This window comes from Enhydra lutris, unplaced genomic scaffold, assembly GCF_002288905.1.
Source record: "Enhydra lutris kenyoni isolate GAN:26980312 unplaced genomic scaffold, ASM228890v2 scaffoldscaffold6, whole genome shotgun sequence".
Taxonomy (NCBI): Eukaryota; Metazoa; Chordata; class Mammalia; order Carnivora; family Mustelidae; genus Enhydra; species Enhydra lutris.
The window spans coordinates 13,302,894-13,323,184 of NW_019154090.1; the positions used below are offsets into that span (position 1 = coordinate 13,302,894).

Sequence of the window (20,291 nt, forward strand, 5' to 3'; positions counted from 1 at the left end):
ATCTTTGCAGTGGCCACACACTGTCCTTCTGTGTAGAAGAGGGCTCCAGTGACAACAAGTGGTAGCCCTTTCAGATGCCTTGCTTGGCTGTCATTTGTTTTTTTTTTTTTTTTTTTAATAAAGATTTTATTCATTTATTTGACAGACAGAGATGACAAGTAGGCAGAGAGGCAGGCAGAGAGAGGGGAAGGGAAGCAGGCTCCCCGCTGAGCAGAGAGCCCCATATGGGGCTTGATCCCAGGACCCTGAGATCATGACCTGAGCCGAAGGCAGAGGCTTTAACCCACTGAGTCACCCAGGCGCCCTCATTTGGTGTTTAATTAAATATTTTAGATAGTGATTGATTTATTGATTGATTTTGAGATTTATTCTTAAGTAATCTCTATACCCAGTGTGAGATCGAGAGTCGCACGCTCTACCTAATGAGCCAGCCAGGTGCCCCAACTACAAATCTTGCAGATTTTTAAATATTGATGAGTAAAAACCATCCATCAACAAACTGGGCCTTGCACTTTGAGCTGATTCATGCAAGCATGGTGCAAAGTGAAAAATTTTGACATGGTCTCTGTGTTGAAGGTAATTGGCTTCTCGAAGGAGGAGCAAAAATCTCACTTGTCTGAATTTCCCCCCCCAAGTGTAAAATATCTGTTGGCACTTAGGGGGAACTTCATTAAGTGTGTTATCTCTGGGTATGGCCACGTTTTACTGTCCATTTGTTTTGGTTATGGGTGTTTGCAGGATATGGATAAGCCTTATTCAGAGTTCAGGTCTAAGTAGCTGATGGTGTGTTGTTCTTGTTGATCTTCATAGAACAGAACTGGAACTGTTACTTGGATATATTTTGAAAATGATACAAATAACAAAGTAGGACCCCCCCCCCATGATTATTGATAACCAGGCAGAACTAGAAGCTGAACCAGCTTAGTACTCCCCAAGGTCCTTCTTTGTGGAAACCACTAGAATTGTATTGTCTGAAAAGTTGTCTCCATTTTGGAAGTACTTTGTTACTATTAATGCTTTGTTTTCTACAGTAATGATGGGTTTGTGTGTGTGTGTGTGTGTGTGTGTGTGTGTGTGTGTGTGTCCATCTTTTCTTTTATAGACAGATGCATTCCAGAAGCCTGTTCCCTTGGAACAGCATCCTGACTATGCGGAATACATCTTCCATCCTATGGACCTTTGTACATTGGAAAAGGTTGGCCTCCATCAGAGAACCTCACCATTGTAGCCACAGTTACCGAGATGACTAAAGACCCTCCCTCACTTCTTGGGCCCAGTCTCAAGTTAGATGTTTCTCTGCCTTTCCTCCGTACCCTTTTGATTTGGATGGAAGAACTCTTGATCCCTTAACTTCTGTAACATTCTTCCAAGGATTGTAATGGAGTGTTGAATTCCACTGATTAGCTCCAAATATTACTTCTGCTGCTGGTTGTCTGAAAATTGACCTAAAAAAGTCACACTTCTACGAATCAGTGATTTGATTGATTTGAGCTTTACGTCCTCTTTTCTTTCTCTCAGAGGTGCTAATGAGGGCAGCAGGAAGGAGAAAAGAGAAAATTAAGTGTTTGGGAAACCTTCAGATTGCTGATAAAGATGTGGCTTCCTAGAACTTACTCTACTGTTAATGGATATGTCTTTAATGCCTGAAGGTGCTTTTAAAAGTTCAGGCTACAATTCCATCCTGAAAATTACACTTGGAACACATTAGATTGTGCATATCACCCTGGTGCTAATTTTCAAATTTTTGGCATGAAACACACGGGTAATGAAAAGCACGGATGAGGAGAACACCTTATATTGTCTTTTTTGCTGGCCCCCAAATGCTGAATGAAACCTGCTTTGAAAAATTTCACACACCCTCATGGTTTTCAAGAAAAGAAGGCATTCAAAAAAGGAAGGGTTGGAATCCTAGCTTCACAAATTAATAGCTTTGGAACTTTGCACAAGTTCCTTGGCATTCCCACACTTCAATATCCTTGTCTGTAACGTGGTGATGATAGTAAGTGTGTCATTGCGTTCTTAGTCACAAGGCTTCTGTGAGGCTGTTACAATGAATAAAAACCATGTCAGTTATTAAAATATCCCGGTTTCTTGAAAGAGGTTGCTTGATACATGACAGCTGCTGTAAGAGGAAACAATTCAGGTTAGCGATGAATTCAGTGACTTCATTTTTATGGAGTTCTAGATCTCAAATATAATAGCATCTTGGGAAATGGGTAAAAGCATTAATTAATTTGGCAAATGATGCTAAGAAAATGATGTGGGGACGCAGGTGTTAAGTGGCTGAGGCTTGTACAGACTGAAGGGTTGTTATGCTCCTTGGCTTCTCTCCCCAGAACGCTAAAAAGAAAATGTATGGATGCACAGAGGCTTTCCTGGCTGATGCGAAATGGATTTTGCACAACTGCATCATTTACAATGGAGGTGGGTGGCTTAGGTCGCTGCTAAGAAAGACAGTGTTCATGCGGTGTGTGTTGCTTGGTCTCCCACTCTTCCTAAAAAAATCGTGTCCTTTTTTTCATGCGCCAGGGCCAAAAGCTGAGAATATTTGTGTATAGATCACTGATATGTGCGAATAGGGTATGGTGACTCTGTGCATTTTAAGGGATGAGCTGGTTTCCATAGTGGTTTGTGGCTATAGGATAATTGCTGACTTTTTTAGAATCTTTGTTTTAATGGAGGAATAATTACCTAGAATAAAATGCATAGATTTGGAGAGAACATTCTCTGAATTTGACAGACGTGTAACCACCTCAAATATAACTACAGCCTCAGATAAAATCTAGAATATTTCCATCACTCTATTCTAGTCCCACTTGTTCTTTACCAGTAAACTCACCCTCCTTGGTTTTTTATGTCCCTGTAAGTAGTTTTACATCCTCTAGAATTTCATATAAATGGAGTCGTAGTGCATTCTTTGGGCTAATTGCATGCCATGTAATTTTTTTTTTGGGATTCATGCATGTTGTTGTGTGTATCCATTGTTTTATTTTTTTTTATTACCGTGAATGGTTTTTCACTGTATCAACATACAATTTATTTAGCTATTCCGTTTGTGGATTTTGAAGGAGCATTGGGGTTATTTTCCAGTTTTGGGCTGTTGGGAATAAAGCCACTGTGAACATTCTTGTGCAGGTCTGTGTGTGGACATACATTTTCATTTCTGATGGGTAAATCCTTAGGAGTGGCAGTGCTGGCTCATTGAATAGGTTTCTATTTAAATTTACAAGATATTTTGGCAAACTTGGCGCAGAGTGGTTGTACTATTTTATACTCTTCTGGCCATGCATAGGAGAGTCTTAGTTGCTCTACATCCTTGTCTGCACTTGCTGTTGTCTGTTTATTTTAGCCATCCTTGGAAGCGTGAGCTGTTAGGTCACGTAGTGTTCATTTGCTGGTCCCTTAGGATTCATGGTATTGTGTATCTTTTCATGTGCTTATGAATCATTTGTATATCTCTTTTGGTAAAATAAGTATTCAGATCTTTTGTGTTCTTATTATTGCATTTTAGAAGTTCTTTGTATTCTGGATAAAATTGCGTCAGTTGTGTTTTTGTGGGTTGAGCCTTCTGGACAGAATGGATGAGGATTCCCGTTAAAACCTTTTCTCAAGGCACCTTTTATATTGCCCTACCTTCTCCCATAGTCCTCTCTGTGTATCTTCTGGTCAGGTAGCTCGTTCAGTGTCCTTTTCCATTCTGTTCCTCTTATTCCCTGTTAGAACGCTCTCCCTTGATGACTTTTTCTTATCCTTCAGTGTCAGCCTGTCAGTCCTCTGAGGAGCCATCCCTTATGGACTGAGACCATACTCGGTGCTCTTGTTAGGAGATCTCACAGTACCTGTACTTGCCCATGGTAGCATTTATCACACTTCCTGGATGGTGGTAATTTAATTTGTTTGAGTTCCTTAACAGGATGTTAAGTTTTTTGGTTGTAAGATCTTGAAGAGCACAGCCCTGTCTTCTTCCTGTATGGTCCTAGTGTTGATTGTTTTCTGATGTGTAAGGGAAGAGGTTTCTGATGTGTAAGGAAAATCTGCTCAAAGCACAGGGTCTGTATTATTAGCTTAGTAGTGGGGCTTGCGGTGTGGGGAGGGGAAAAAGAGGCACATGGTTTAGAATTCATGTAAGCAGTATTAAATATATAAAAAGGCTGGTAAGGTCACATAAACAAGTGAATGAGATTAGGTGGCAGAAAAACAGCAGCATGAGCCAGGATGGCCATTGGCGGAGGGGAGAACTGGAGACTGAAGAACTAGGGGCATGGACTGCTACCTGGTCTGAAGGGCTCACCCCTGGACACCCCAGTGGTTTTTGGATACAGAATTATAGATCTTCTGAGTTTTCAAATCAAGCCGGAAATCTAGGGATGGGTGTGTGTATGTTTGTGTGTAAAATTTTTTTGCCAAGAAATTAACAGTATGTGGAAAGCATGGCGTTTTGGCTGTCTTATCTTCCTTGTCTTGGCTATCCTGAGTTAGCTCTGGGGCCAGATTTTCAACTCATTAGCTAAGTAGTCTTGGGTAAGCAACAACACTTGAGCTTTGGCTTAATCATTAATGAAATGGGAACATTCTTAACCTGCTTCTTAGCATGTGTTCTTGAGGAGTTAATAAGAACATGTATTTCGAAGCACGTGGCACAGCAGAGCTACTCAATTATTTTCCTTCTCCTGTTACCCTTCATGGGATGGAGTCTGGAACAATGGGTGAATGAGGCTCCTTTCCACTAATTGGGGCCTTTGAAATGTGAAAGCATTTTCCAAATATTAACCTGTGAGCCCGGTTTCAGAGATGACTTGGAGGCCCCTAAGATAGGTCAGTGTTTGGGGGGAGAAGTCACATAATTTGAACCAATATCAGGAGCCAGAATCTTCTGGTTTTTAGCCTTCGAAGCTTAATCCTGGGGGAAAGTAAGTTGAAAGGTGGTTTGTTAGTGGAAGTGTAATCCCATGGTTGGGTGTTAATACTCTTGTTTCCATTTGAATTAATCATATTTTCTTATCCCCTTAGGAAATCACAAATTGACACAGATAGCAAAAGTAGTCATCAAAATCTGTGAGCATGAGGTATGTGTTTCTCACCGTCCAGTTTTTTAAAGAAGATTTTATTTATTTATTTGACAGCCAGGAGGCAGGCAGAGAGAGAGAGGGGGAAGCAGGCTCCCCGCTGAGCAGAGAGCCCAATGCGGGGCTCCATCCCAGGGTCCTGGGACCGTGACCTGAGCCGAAGGCAGAGGCTTTAACACACTGAGCCATCCAGGCGCCCCAAGCCTAGGCTTTTAATCAGTGGGTTGCCCTGAGGTCAAATTTACTGAACCCAGATACTCTTTATCTGGTATTTTTGAATCTACCTGTTGGCAATTCATTGCCACTGTGTGGCCTCCAAAGCCAGGGCTGTCCTCGACCTGATTCACCCAGTACCTTTGGAATAGCGCACAAGTAGAGTGAGTAGAGGAGGAACTATATGCCGTCATTCATTCATTCATATATTCTTTTGTTCTTTTATGCACTCATTTACTCACCTTTAAGTTAGTCAGTTATAGTTACAACATTACAGTTAGAATTTATTGAGCACCTGCTGTGCGTCTGGCACTTCTGTGATGTAGGGATAAAGAGGAAAACAAGTCTGATGATGGGACAACGTTAGCAACACGCAGAGCAGTGGTGAACCACCTCTGCTTGGGCCTTGCCACTTTGCTGCAGTGAGAACTTGGGCAGGTGTCCTGACTTTCTGGGGCTTCCTTTTCTCCACCTGTCACGTGGGGGTAACAGCAGTCTTGCCTTCAAAGGGGGGTGTGAGGAATTTGTGCCTTGGCACCTGTAGAACCCTTCGGTGATCCCGACAGATCTCTGATCAGTGTTGACTGATGCGCTGACGACTGTGTCACTTGAAGTGCTTTACATTTATGTCCTGTAATTGTTAGAATCTGTTTGGTAGCGATTCCTCGTATCCCCGTTCTGTCCATGAGGAAATGGGAAGGAGATGGAGGCTCCGACAAGATAAACAGCTGTTCTTAAAACGACAGAGCTGGGAAATGGTAGAGTTTGAATTGCGATCCCAGAAAGGGGCTCCTGTGGCCCTTGGTTCTAAGTCAGACTTAGGTATTTATTTTAGGGGAATGTACCTTTTTTTTTCTTTTTAAAGTTTTTATTATTTATTTGAAAGGGAGATAGACAGCGAGAGAGGTAACACAGGTGGGGGGGTGGGAGAGGGAGAAGCAGGCTTCCTGCCTAGCAGGGAGCCCGATAATAGGGCTGGATCCCAGGACCCTGGGATCATGACCTGAGCCATAGGCAAATGCTCAATGACTGACCTAGCCCCCAGGCGCTCCTAGGGGAATGTACTTTTTCAAGAGGGAGAAGGACGGTCCCCAAACTACAGAATTTCATATTGTCTAAGTGGCGATAAGAAAGGCAGTATGGTATTCACCACCTGCCCTGGATGGTGCGGCTGGAGATGTGTGGGAATCAAGCACAGTGAGCAGTGGCCAGAGCCATGGCTGGAGGTGGTTGGGGAACTCAGGAGGGCCAAGGCCTGGTCACACTTGGCATTGACCAAGCTCATCAGGAGTTCAGATTTCCTGGTTAGTTTTTCAGCTTTGTACTACTGACATTTAGGCTGGGGACTGCAGTGGGCACAAAAGTAGAAGCTGATTCGGACGTGGTCCGGAGAGAGAGGAGGTGGTAGTGTTGGCGGCGTGGGCTAGGTGAAGCATGGGGGTTGGTGGGAGGTGGTTGCACTCCTGTTGAAGGTGTTCCCCACTGTGGGACCTGGTTTAGCTGACCTTAACCTTAAATGCTGACACCAGCATGCATTCCTTGACGGCCTCCAGATGTGAGGCCCCTGGGATGACACATGCTAACATATTTTTCCTTTACAGATGAACGAAATTGAAGTATGTCCGGAGTGTTACCTAGCTGCTTGCCAAAAACGAGACAACTGGTTTTGTGAGCCTTGTGTAAGTTGCACTTCTTTTCCTTACTTCATTTTCTGAGCCCCAGGCCTTACATGGCTACCCAAGGCCACTTTGTCCAGGCGGTTTATTTGGTGAAACTTCAGGTGAAGTTTTTTTAAATGATTTTTTTTTTTTTAGTGATAAAGTTACGGCAGAATGAAAGTAATCTAGATAGAATAAACCTCTGGTGCTGAAAATTCATGTGCCGAAGGGAGTGTTGTGATTTCCTGGGTTTATTAACCCTGGGCCGACTGTAGGCTAGAGAGCAAGGAGGAGCTCATCAGGGAGGGGGTGCCCCAATGGTAATGCAGATAGCAGAGGAGAGTTTGGTGAGTGTGTTCTTTCTGGTCTGTGTTGGGAGGTTTGGAAATACCTCTCTACATTGACTCGCATGGTCTCTCCAACTTGGTGGTTTGGGCTGGGAGCGGGGAGAGAAACATCACCCAGTTTTCCTCATGGATCTGTATTTTCCAGACTGGTGTTCCACAGAGAGAAGTGTGTTCTTGGGGTGGGCTGGTGGGAGGGTGGGAGGAGGTAGGGGTGGAGGTTACTGGGGGGCAAGATTAGGCAAGTAAAGTGGAAAAGTAGAACATGGTTTATGGCTCTTCCTGCCTTTGGAAATCAACAGCTGCGTAGTTAATGCCCTGGGCAGCCTCGATGAAGGACAAGGGTAGCTAATTCTGCCCCTTGTTACCTGCCACATATAATGCGCATTTAATCCCCGAACCTAACAGAAGGTGCTGGCATTGCTGTCCCCTGTTGCAGGAGAAGGTGGTCACTCTTGCTCATGGCCACCCAGGTAACAGCATTACAGTCAAGGTCCAAGCCTGGTCTCCTCTGTGCTTCTTCCTTCTGTTTGTCATTTGCCCCCAGAACCAGGTTTGCCTGGGGCTTCCTGGCCTCACGCCTTCCTAGGGAACCCTACCTGGGAGACGCTGCCTGGAACTTGACTTGTTCAGTTGGTGGCCTTGCTGTATCCTCTTGCGTCAAGCTTTATATATGTGTCCTGCTGTCAAATACATACAAACTCTGGATTTTTTTCTTTTTCTAGAGCAATCCACATCCTTTGGTCTGGGCAAAACTGAAGGGGTTTCCATTCTGGCCTGCAAAAGCTCTGAGGGATAAAGATGGGCAGGTTGATGCTCGTTTCTTTGGACAACATGACAGGTGGGAGTGCAAACCGTCGGCAGAAGTGTAACTTGAACCGAACCTTTGATACTGTCATGGATGCGAGGGGTCCAGGTTTTACTATGTTGTTTATTGTTATGACGTCAGCCAGTGATCTTATGGTTAAAAGTACAGTCCTGTGCTGGGTTAAGCCTGATAACGTGTGGGCTTCCGTGTTTTCAGGTATGTTTAAGAGAATCTTGCTTTTGTAGTTTTGTTGATGAAAATGGCACCATGGCTATTTTAAGTGCTGCTGTTCTTTTTTGGATTTTCTAGAGTCAATTAAACTGCCGTGCAAATTGATTTTTTAAAATAATGCTTTCAGAGATCAGAAGTATTTCCCCAGATTGCCAGTAAATGAATCTCTTTATCATTGTGCTGGGTGGTTCCCTCCTGTTGCCTTTTCTCTGAAGCTAAGATAGGAAATTGCAAGAGGTGGCTGTTTTCACAGGTGGGAGCCCTCCCTGCTAGCCTGTCTACCCTCCCCTTTCCGTTGCTCACAGAGAAGTGAATTGTCCTAGCTCCTAGCAGATCCCGCTCCTGCGCGCTTGAGAACAACAGGTAGACCCAGATGAGGCGTGGTTAATATCTCTGTTTTTTTTTTTGGCAAGCTGTGTTGTGATTAAACGAGGCAAAAACCTTTTGAAGCCCTACCAAGCAGTTTGAAAAGTGTTTTGAGTGTGTTGGTGAGAATACTTAAAATACATACCCTAAAAATTATATATACCCACAGAATATACAGAAAATACAGTGTATAATTTCAAACACTGGAATCTGAGCTGTTACTCTGTTTAGTTTTGCTTGTTGTCTTGCAAATACAAAACGAAAGAGTGAGTTTTGCTAGAAACCCATTGTCTGGAGGCAAGATGGGAATTCGCCGAGATGGTCCTGGGTTCGATAGGAAGTATTTTGCTTTGTCTCATTTTTGACCACTTTACTGGAAGTCTTTCGGTGTCTGCTGTGGGCCAGGCCATGGGCTGGACGCTGGGGATGTGGGAGTGAGTGGGCAGGCACTGTCCCCGACTGTCTGAAGATGGCATCCTAGTAGGGAAGATAGATAATACACAAGTAATCACACAGGCAAGATGATCTCAGATCAGGAGGTAATGGCCGGGGCTTAGTGAGGGTCTGGGTGGAGGGATAGGCAGAGCCAGCCTGCTGTGCTTGGGAAAATCAAGAGCATAGGACAGGGGGAGGGAGGAGAGGCTGGTCAGAGATGGATGGGGGAAGGCGCAGGGCCTGATCACACAAGCTGTGGTCAGAGTCTGCCTTTTTTTTGAAGAGCAAGAGAAATTAGTATCAAGTTGCGTGTCTTCCTGCTGCTTCATTATAGCATGGCAAGTGTTAACCATCTTGATGATTCGGGATTATTCTCGTTCGCTAATATGACCCAGTGTGGATATATTTAGGATATAAGTGGGTGGGGGAAATCAGTGCTTGCCCCCATGCACCAAATATTCTTAGACTCTTAGCATCTTTCATTCTGCTGTCAGCTTAGCCCATTCTGCATAGACCTCTTCGTCCTGCCTGTCAGACAGCTATTGAAGGTGGCTTAGGGGACAGGAGCTCTGCTAGCCCTCGTCCAGAGGCATTTCCCTTGAACTTGCTGGTGTAGGTTGGTTCTGGGTAGGAGCTGTCATGGAAGCTAGGACCCCCCCCCCCGCCCCCGCCCCGCCTTATGTTTGTGAAAAAAGACAGCAACCCAAGTCTGATGTCCCTGAGGTTTGCCTAACCCTCTCGGTATCTTATGCTCCCTTGGAATGTGCTGAACTTTGAACTCTATTGGCTCCTTTTGGGGGAGGGGAGCCCCTGGAAGAGGTTAAGGACACTTTACGGCAGTGGGCAGTAGGTACTGGAGTAACAGAACCTTGGAGTTCTGGGAATGAGGCTTCCAGAGTCCTTCCTCCCAGGAGATGTTCTTAAAGCAGAGCTGGTCAGACCCAGCAGCACAGCGTGGAGGCTAAGGAGGTGGGAGATGCTGTCCCTTTGTCAGGGAGCATGTTTGGGGTTGTGGAGCAGAACGTAAGCCTGGACACGTGTACACCACATTGGCGAGGCAGGCGGAACGAGAGATGGCGCAGCCTGCCACGCGTTCGTCTTCTAGTTATTAAATACTAGAGCGAGCCCGGGGAGGTGCTCACACAGATCAAGGCATGTTCTGGAGAATCTCATCGTGTGCTTTTTGTCCTTCAAAAATTTTTGCTCTTTGGGGGTTTGATTTTGTACACACACGCGCACACACACACACACACACACACACACACACACACACACACACACTCTCCCATATAGCAATCCAGGAAATGTTTATCAAACGCCTGCGGAGCCTCAGAAGAGGGAGCTGGCAGGAAGCGAGTGCCTTCTCTGCAGCAGGGCATTGTTCTAAGTGCTTTTTTGCAGAAGCCGCTTTATTCTCATTTTACTGAGAAGAAAACTGGAGGCCCCGAGTAGGGAGTAGCTCAGCTGTGCGACTCTGGGGCCTCTCCTGACATTGCCCCCAGAGGCTTTATTTTTGTTAAGCAAATCTAAGTTCCCTTTAACTCTGTCCTGGGCCTGCTCTAAGGAAAGGGAATGCTTTCCTGAAATCACTTGGCAGAGACCCCTGTGGAAGGCAGTGGAGAACCCGGCCCCAGGCGGAGGTGTGGGGGGAGCACAGTTGCAGTGGCCAGCTGCCTGGTGGGCTGCCTGGTGGGCTCCTGGGGCTCTGGGGATTGGCTGAGGTGCATTTCATTTGCTCCCTGCGACCCCGTTCCACGTAGGGGATCATCCTCCCTCCTACCGACGACCGAGCCTAGGCCGGTTCAGGGAAGGGGCGTCGTTTGTCCAGGGGGCAGCTGGGGGATCCTGGCTGCTGCTCAGAGCCGTCCTGTCTAGTCCAGACTCCTGCTCACCCAGTTGGAACAGCCACACTGTCTCACCCAGAGGGCATCTGGCTCCCGCTCTGTCTGCCTCGCTCTTTCTGGCTGCAGATGTGCGTCCTCAGGTCTCTGCGGGATGACGGCAGCGAGCTGGGGTGGAGGAGAAGCTGGTAATTTCCAGCACGCTGAGAGAGCAGTTAGATATTTTTGGGGTGTTCGGTTTTAGTTTGTGTCACGATCTAGTTATCATCGGGAGTGGCAAACCTCCCCAGCCTGTGCTCTGAATTCCACTGCAACCACATACTTGATTTTTCCTGGGCTGCTTTCTCTTCAAAATAGGAATGAGATGGCAGCTGCTAAGACTTGGGTAGAATATAATAGAAGTGGTCCGTATTTGTTGCTTCTCTTTAAAATGCTGGGAGGCGGGGCGCCTGTGGGTTAAACCCTCTGCCTTTGGCTCAGGTCATGATCTCAGGGTCCTGGGATTGAGCCCTGAATCGGGCTCTCTGCTCAGCGGGGAGCCTGCTTCCTCCTCTCTCTCTGCCTGCCTCTCTGCCTGCTCGTCTGTCAAGTAAATAAATAAAATCTTAAAAAAAAAAGCTGGGAGGCTCCGCAGCGAGGGGTCGAAATCCCTGCACAGCCACCCGTGAGGTGCTCGCATAGACCGTGTGTTACGCTGGTCCGTTCCCCCATTATCCGTTTCGCTCCCCACTGCTTTGTGTCCGGCTTGAGTTTATGGTCTGCGAAATCCAAAAGGCCTCCTCGGAACAAGCTCATTTGCACCAGATTCCCAGCTACATACAGGTTTGGGTTCGAGGCTGGGGAATCCAGTGTCACACGGTCTGTCCTGTTCACGTTCGGGCTCCCCGTCCGCCCAGAGCAGTGGTAGGTTACACTGCTATGTCCTGCCTGTAGGGGCTCGGCCACTAATTCCAGAAAAGCAGCTTTTCTCGTGAAGGTGCTGCAGTGTCCTGGGTGGTGGTGGGGGCTGGAGACAGGAAGACAAAACCAGCTGGGAATGGGAGGTGGAGGGTGGGTTTTGGGTTTTTTTTTTTTTGTTGTTATTTTCCACATGAGATACCTGCCGTTTGAAGCCAGGTGCCTCCTTTCAGGTTTATGGTTTTCTAGCATTTCCTTCTGGTGCCACATAGAACCCCAGAATCCCTTACCAGAGATAGGAAAGAGCAGTGCCCTTTGGGACTGATTCCGTGTTAGGAGGTGCGGTCCTGGATGCAGGGCCTGTTTCCTTTACACTTCGAGATCATGCGGTGTAGGGAGTGGGAGAGAGAATCCAAGCAGATTCTGCACTGAGTGTGGAGCCCAACATGGGGCTCATTCTCACGACTCTGAGATCATGACCTGAGCCAAAACCAAGAGTGAGAGGTGCTCAATGGATTGTGCCACTTAGGTGCCCCAAAACATTTCTTCTAATTCTTCTTCTTCCTTTTTTTTTTTGGAGAGAGAGTACGCATGGCAGGGTAGGGAACGGCAGAGGGAGAGGAAGGGAATCTTAATGCAGTCTCCACGCCCAGTATGGGGCCTGACGCAGGGCATGATCTTACAACCCTGAGATCATGACCTGAGCCAAAACCAAGAGGCAGGCACGTAACCAACCGAGCCCCCCAGGTGCCTGCAGTGACTTTTTCTTACTTTCTACTCCCCCAAAGCCAAAGGGATTTATTAATTTTTTAATGGATGAAAATGACTACAGCTGGGAATCTTTCAGTGTTTTCACCAAGTTTGGTATTGGTATTCCGTTCTTATGACAGAACATTCACCATTGAAACCAAGTCATTTTTAAAGATTTTATTTATTTATTTGACAGAGAGAGATCACAAGCAGGCAGAGAGCAGGCGGAGAGAGAGGGGGAAACAGGCTCCCTGCTGAGCAGAGAGCCCGATGTGGGGCTCGATCCCAGGACCCTGGGATCATGACCTGAGCTGAAGGTAGAGGCTGTAACCCACTGAGCCACCCAGGTGCCCGAAACCAAGTCCTTTTTAAAGAATATACATATTTAAGAATCTTGGCAAAAACAAAAACAAAATACCCAAAAAGAAAGAAAGAAAAAGAACCTTGGCCAACATACCAGGCTAATTTGGTTTGCATTAAGGAGAAAATAGTTCTGGAAACAACCTAAATGTCCATTGACAGATGAATAGATAAAGAAGTCATGGCATGTACGTATCAGGGTTTTGTTCCTATTCAGCCTTAAAAAAAGATGGGACAGCATAGCTGAACCTGGAGGATATTGTGTTAAGTACGATAAGCCAGTCACAGGAAGACAAATACTGCGTGAATTCCACTTATAGGAGGTTATCTCCTAAAATATGTCAAATTCACAGAATCAAAGGATGGAATGGTAATTTGCCAGGGGTGGAGGTCGGGAAAAGGGGGTTTACTAATCATCAGGCATAAAATTTCAGTTACGACTAATAGGCTGTAGAGATCGACAGTGTAACCCGTGCCCAATACTTACACATACCCCGATACAGTGCATTTAGAAAAAAAGAAAAAAGAGGAAATCTCTGAAAAGACCAAAGTTGACTTTAACTCTACTTTCTTTTCTACACTCCTAGGGCCTGGGTTCCAATAAATAATTGCTACCTCATGTCTAAAGAAATTCCTTTTTCTGTGAAAAAGACGAAAAGCATCTTCAACAGTGCAATGCAAGAGATGGAGGTGTATGTGGAGAACATCCGCAGGAAGTTCGGGGTCTTTAACTACTCTCCCTTCAGGACGCCCTACACCCCCAACAGCCAGTACCAAATGCTGCTCGATCCCAGCAACCCCAGTGCCGGAGCCGCCAAGGTCGACAAGCAGGAGAAGGTCAAGCTCAACTTCGACATGACGGCGTCCCCCAAGATCCTGATGAGCAAGCCCATGCTGAGTGGGGGTGCGGGCCGCAGGATCTCCCTGTCGGATATGCCCCGCTCCCCCATGAGTACAAACTCTTCTGTGCACACGGGCTCCGACGTGGAGCAGGACGCTGAGAAGAAGGCCACCTCGAGCCACTTCAGTGCCAGTGAGGAATCCATGGACTTCCTGGACAAGAGCACAGGTCAGCCTGCGGTGGGAGATGGGGAGGGGGCCCCTGGGACATGGGGCTTCCGTGGGGGCCACATCTGTTGAGTTCCAGCTGGCCAGCGCCCCTGCTCGAGAGGGAGCTCTATGGGATTTTGCTCCATTTGAGTGTATTTAAAATTTTAACAAGGTAACCCAGGGGGATTCTTGTTGTTAGGAATCAGGAAAGGAGAGAAGGGGTCCTTCCAGGGCAGATGGAGGTCATTCCTAGCAGTGGGCAGAGGTGGCCAGTAATCCCTCAGCATTCGGGTCACGTGGCTCCTGGATCATCACAGCAAAACTTCCCGTAACAGTTTGTTTCTCAAGAATGTAATTTTTTTTTTTTAAAGATTTTATTTATTTATTTGACAGAGAGATCATAAGTAGGTAGAGAGGCAGGCAGAGAGAGAGGAGGAAGCAAGCTCCCTGTAGAGCAGAGAGCCTGATGTGGGGCTCGATCCCAGGACCCTGGGATCATGACCTGAGCCGAAGGCAAAGGCTTTAACCCACTGAGCCACCCAGGCACCCCTCAAGAATGTAATTTTAATTGGAAGATTATCTGTAGAGACTACACCTTCCCACTGTGTAGCGCTCAAATATTAGTGCAGGGTGTAAGGTCAGCAATAATGTCCTCTCCCCAGAGCACGCCCACTCCTCAAATATAAGGTCGTCCTAGTTATACTCGCTGCAGAGATAGTGGTGAAGAATGAGGATGCTGGTCTCATACCCCAGCTCTGCCACTCATGGCCCACGCGGCTTCAGGCAAGATACTTAATGTCGTTGTTGTCGTCTTTTTTTTTTTTTCTTTAAAGATTTTATTTATTTATTAGAGATCACAGGTAGAGAGAGACAGAGAGAAGAGGAAGAGCAGGCTCCCTGCTGAGCAGAGAGCCCGACTTGGGGCTCGATCCCAGGACCCTGAGATCATGACCTGAGCCGAAGGCAGAGGCTTTAACCCACTGAGCCACCCAGGCGCCCCTTAATGTCTTCTTTAAAAAAGATTTTGTGTATTTATTTATTTATTTGACAAAGAGAGACATAGAGAGAGGGAACAGAAGCAGGGGGACTGGGGGAGGGAGAAGCAGGCTTCCCGCTGAGCAGGGTACCTGATGTGGGGCTCGATCTCAGGACCCTGGTATCATGACCCGTGCTGAAGGCAGACACTCAACGACTGAGCCACCCAGGAGCCTGAGGATTTTACTTCCTTAATTTAGAGAGAGAGAGAGAGAGAGAGTGCCCGCATGAGTGTGGGAAGGGGGGAGAGGGAGAGAGAGAACTGCAAGCAGACTCATGCTGAACATGGAGCCGGGGGCGGGGCCCCATGCCACGACCCCAAGATCATGACCTGAACTGAAATCAAGAGTCGAGTGCTCAGCTAGCTGAGTCACTTGGGCACCCCAAGTTAGTAAATGTCTTGATGTTCCGTCTCATTTGTAAGTGATCTAGGAATGGACCTGCCTCATAGGTTCTCGTTAATGGTTAAAGGAAGACGTGTACACAGAACGCTCAGAACAGTGCCTAAAATAGTAAATGCTCCAAAGATGTGGGCTGCTGTCTTATTTCTTGTGGGGCTTGCTCAGCGAATGCCTACACGGATTCAGAGAGGTGACAAACAGGAGGGATGCTGGCCGAGTGTGAGGGAAGGAACGGTGACTTAAATGGAATTCCTTCTGCCCAGCTGTTACCTGGTTGCACGTCCAGTCCTTACAAACTATATTATTTCCACAAGGAAATCGGTTTACTCTCATGCTGAAACACGGCCTTCACTGTTCATGCTTTGTGGGTCTGGCTCAGAGAGACATGGGCACAGAGAAGTTTCTACACTGAGCATGATGGTAAAACGGCAGCCAACCCTCAGGCTCTGGACTGGGGAAACTGGGCGAGGGGGCAGGACCTGGTGAACCCCTGGACCCATGGCCCCCCCTTGAGGGCTTCAGCCCGTGGTTGTCATAGAGGACTGTGGCCTCTTGGTTTTCTGATCTTCTCATTATTCCAGAGAAGTGGGTAATTTGCATTTTTATATAAAACCCCCAATTATTAAATGTCTGCTCAAAATGTCTTAGGATATTTTCCAGATTGAAGAAGACACATCTGTAGACTGAACCATGAGTTTTAGGTTTCTGACCAATGTTTTAAGCTTGGATAGCCCTTCAGACCTCCTCCCTCCCCGGCCCCCTTCCTCTTTCCTTCCTCCCTCCCTCCCTCCCTCCTTCCCTTTACCTAAGAACTCTTTAGGGAGCAGACCCCCGATCTTCAAGAGACTGCAAAAGTCCCCCAACGTCCCCGGAAGGTAAAACGATGGCGATTCAGTCAAGGGAGCTCAAGGAATTCCACCCATTTTGGTTGTGGTGTTTCTTGTTCCTGGTAGATTGGTAATTTTCAAGTACTGCTTGTAGTTCCCAGAATGGCTGTGGGTAGAGAGTTAAGTGCCAGTGGCTTTTGGTTCTTCTAAATAAAGGCTGCGATGTCTTTCCCCAGTTCTGACCCTAGCTGTGGGGTCCTCTAGGCGCTCAGTTGCATTCCAGAGCTTTGTTCTAGGACGATGCATACTGACATACTTTCGGAACAGAAATTTGCTTTTGCCTCTCAGTTTCAGTCCGGAGTTCTTAAAAGCTTACTTTCCTTACATGACATGATTCCATTTAAGCCAAGCTGACAAAACACCAGCTTCCCAGCCTGTTACCTCTCCTAGAGAGCTTGCTTTTTTTTTTTTTTTTTTAAATAAAGATTTTATTTACTTATTTGACAGAGAGGGAGAGATCACAAGTAAGCAGGGGGGCGGCAGGCAGAGAGAGGGGGGAAGCAGGCTCCCGCTGAGCAGAGAGCCCGATGAGGGGCTCGATACCAGGATCTGGGATCATGACCTGAGCTGAAGGCAGCGGCTTAACCCATTGCGCCACCCAGAGGCTCCGAGAGCTTGCTTTTGAGAAAGTGTTTTAACAGGGCAGCAGTCCTGTTGAATCACTGTTGTCTGAACTTTGATCAGCATCAGCTTTGCCATATGCTAGTTCCTCTGTTTTAACTATGTACTTAAACATTAAACCTGCTACATTGCTTTATCCTAAGCTGAATAATATGTATCAACTCATGTATTTAAATTGCTTGTTGCATTTTTCTCTCTAATAGAAACGAAATTAATACCTAACTTGTAAAATAGAACATGTTGGTCTATGAACCGCTGTTGGCTATCCTGTTCCATATTTCAGGAAACACAGTTTTAGAGGAATCTGAGAGCATGTGTAATGTGTTTAATTAAGCTTCTCTCTTTCCCTGGGACATAGCAAGATTGAACTGGCATTAGAATTCCTGACAGAATTCCTCGATATTCAGATGGCTTTTCTAAGCGGTAAATGAGATTCTCCATTTCAGCAGACTTTAAGGTCCCTTTCCTAAAATATGGTCCCCTGGCCAGCATGTGCTTGGATTATTTTGCTAATTACGAGATAGACAGCCAGTGAGTGTTGTTGGTAGAGAAGGCAGTTCTCCAAATCATTTAAATCTTAAAGATTGTTCCCTTTTCTGTAAGGAGCCAGATAGCAAATATTTTAGGCTTTGTGGGTCTCTGTCACTACGATGCAACTATTTCAACACCGTCATTGTGTTAGTGAAACAGCCCCAGGCAGTGTGTGGCCGTGACACTGAAATTTGACTTTCATATCAAGTATGTGTTTCATGAACTGTGAATCCTTTAGGTTTCTTCCAGCCATTGACAAATGGTAAATATCCCTGCAGGCTGTAGAGGGACAGGTTATTAAGCTAGATTTGGCCCCCAGGTTGGTTTGCCAGCCTCTATGATGGACTCAGTTAGAAGGCACTGTGAGTCAGTCTCCCCATCTTACAGAAGGCCAGTTGAGGTCCCTGTGGATGGTGGAGGGAGGTGCCTGTGTTCCCACAGCCTGACCTGAGTCTAGATCCATTTTCTTTTTCATTGCACCCCAGTGCCCTCTGCTGTTAGCAGCGACGGTAGCATTTTCAGGAAGGAGAAGTGGACTATTGGTTGAAATCCCCCTGAGTCACGGAGAGTATAATTGACATGAGATTGTGATTTATCCAGAATTAGGTTAAAAAAAAAAAAGATGGTCATAGGATAGATAGAAAAGCCATACTCGTTTCAGCCATTAGAATTATGTAGCTGGCAATATAAGACCACACATTGAAATAAGTAAGTTATTAAATAAAACTGTCAAGAGTGTTTAGAAGGTTTCCTTTTTGTTTTGGTGGGGGGGAATCGAGGAACTTAGAATCAGGTGTCTGTAACCCACAGAACTCAGTTTTGTTTTCTAAGGAGACGTTTGCTTAGTGAGAAGCCTTTCCTGACGTCCTGGTTACTGGGCAGAGTGGTTTATACTCTCAGTAATTTTCCTGCTTCCCCCTTGATCTAGACCACTTGGCCAGAACTGATGCCTTTACCAAATCTGCCTGCAGGATCCTGACTTAAGTCATGGATATGTATTAGGGTAAGAGTCCCCGTGCCTGGCTGTCCTCACCCTCTGTAGCTCCACTATGGGTTACTGTTCAGGAAGAAGGGAAAATGTTTTCCTATATACTCTTTTCTTGTGAAGACATACTTGTCACACAGTAATGGTTATCTATGAGATGAAAGTCACAGATCCCCCTATCTCCCAGTCAAGCCCTTAGAGAATGTTTTCAGGACTTTTTCTGTGTTGGTTTATGAGTCATGCGATGACGTTGAAAACTCAGATACTTTCAGGGATCAGGCAGGTATGGGAATGAGCAGGGTTGGGAGGTGTTAGGGACTGGGATGAACTCTCTGTAGCCGGAAGTTGCTTCCTTCCTCATGACCCATCACATCAGGGTGGGTGCTTGTTCTTACTTCTTCTTCTTCTTCTTTTTTTTTTTTTAATTATTTATTTATTTATTCATTTGACCAGGGGGCAGTGGGGGGTGGAGAGAGAGAGAGATCACACGTAGGCAGAGAGGCAGGCGGGGGGTGTGGGTGTGGGACTCAGGCTACCCTAGCAGAGAGCCCAATGCAGGTTCGATCCCAGGACCCTGAGACCATGACAGGAGCTGAAGGCAGAGGCCCATCCCACTGAGCCACCCAGGCGTCCTTTGTTCATACTTCTTAAAGCAATACTTACTCTTCGATGCATGGTGGGCTGGAGCATTTCATTACAAAAAAAGCTCCTTATACCCCACTAACATGTCATCACCTGGACCTTTGAGAATGCTGTGTTCTTGAAGCATGCCTTTTCTGTATCGTCCTGGGGGCCTTTTCTTCCTGCTGGTTCTAGCCAAGTGGGGATGTGGGCTCAGCCTCAAATATTTTTTTTTAAATGTGGACTACTCCAGTTTTTTCTTTAATTTTATTTTTCAAAAAAGATTATTTATTTTTTTATTATGGGGAGAGAGAGACGGCAAGAGAGGGAACAGAAGCAGGGGGAGAGGCGGAGGGAGAAGCAGGCCTCCCACTGAGCAGGGAGCCCAATGCGGGGCTCGATCCCAGGACCCTGAGATTATGACCCGAGCTGAAGGCAGTTGCCCAATGACTGAGCCATCCAAGCACCCCCTGCCCCAACTTTTAAAAACATAGTGGCTCCAGTTTATAAAAATCCGTATAGTGTATCCAGTGCCTCCGTAAACTGCTTGGTACTTGGATCACTTGTTTGCAGTATCTGTTGTAGCCAGTTGTGAGGTTTTATTTTCCTTTTTTTTTTTTTTTAAGTAAACTCTGTGCGCATTGTGGGGCTTGAACTTACAACTCCAAGATCAAGAGTCACCTGCTCCACCGACTTGAACCAGGCAGGCACCTGTGCGGGTTTTTTGTTTTGTTTTGTTTTTTAAAGTTAACCTTGTTAACTTTAAAAACCTTTTCCATGCTAGTTCAATAGCCCTTCAAAACAGCACTTCTGTCCTGTCTTGGATTTTCCAGTGATGCTCTATTGGGTCGATCATCTGTGTAGGTCACCAGCAGTGCAAGCTACAGCCCTTTGAAGATGTAGGTTGCTTCCAAGATTTTATAAGTAGAGGAAATTTGGCGTGAATCACTGACTCCTCCACCACCACCCCCCCCCCCCGCCCCGCCGTGCTGGGGTGTGTGGGAGGGAGAGGGGCATTTCTTTTTTCTAATTTAATTCTATGACTCCTGTTTCATGGAGTCAGAATAGCACTTAGCACAGGCTAGAGTTTTGTAAATGTAGTTAATAAATGATATGTTTTAGCCCACACTAGTGAATTGTACATCAAAGTATAAAATCTGATTAAATTATTTGTGACTTCAAAGGCGATTA

General features: G+C 46.2%; 1 protein-coding gene across 9 annotated transcripts in view; it reads left to right on the forward strand.

Annotated features, from left to right (window-relative positions):
- The window catches only part of LOC111141930 (zinc finger MYND-type containing 8), a 123,968-nt gene that overhangs the window by 52,659 nt on the left and 51,018 nt on the right, over positions 1-20,291 (forward strand). For all 9 annotated transcript variants that reach the window (XM_022494796.1, XM_022494800.1, XM_022494797.1 and 6 more), the window contains 6 exons: positions 1,103-1,195; positions 2,337-2,424; positions 5,011-5,066; positions 6,881-6,958; positions 8,007-8,122; positions 13,557-14,038. In XM_022494796.1, coding sequence (XP_022350504.1) covers positions 1,103-1,195; positions 2,337-2,424; positions 5,011-5,066; positions 6,881-6,958; positions 8,007-8,122; positions 13,557-14,038 — 913 coding nt within the window. The remainder of the gene's footprint in view (positions 1-1,102; positions 1,196-2,336; positions 2,425-5,010; positions 5,067-6,880; positions 6,959-8,006; positions 8,123-13,556; positions 14,039-20,291) is intronic.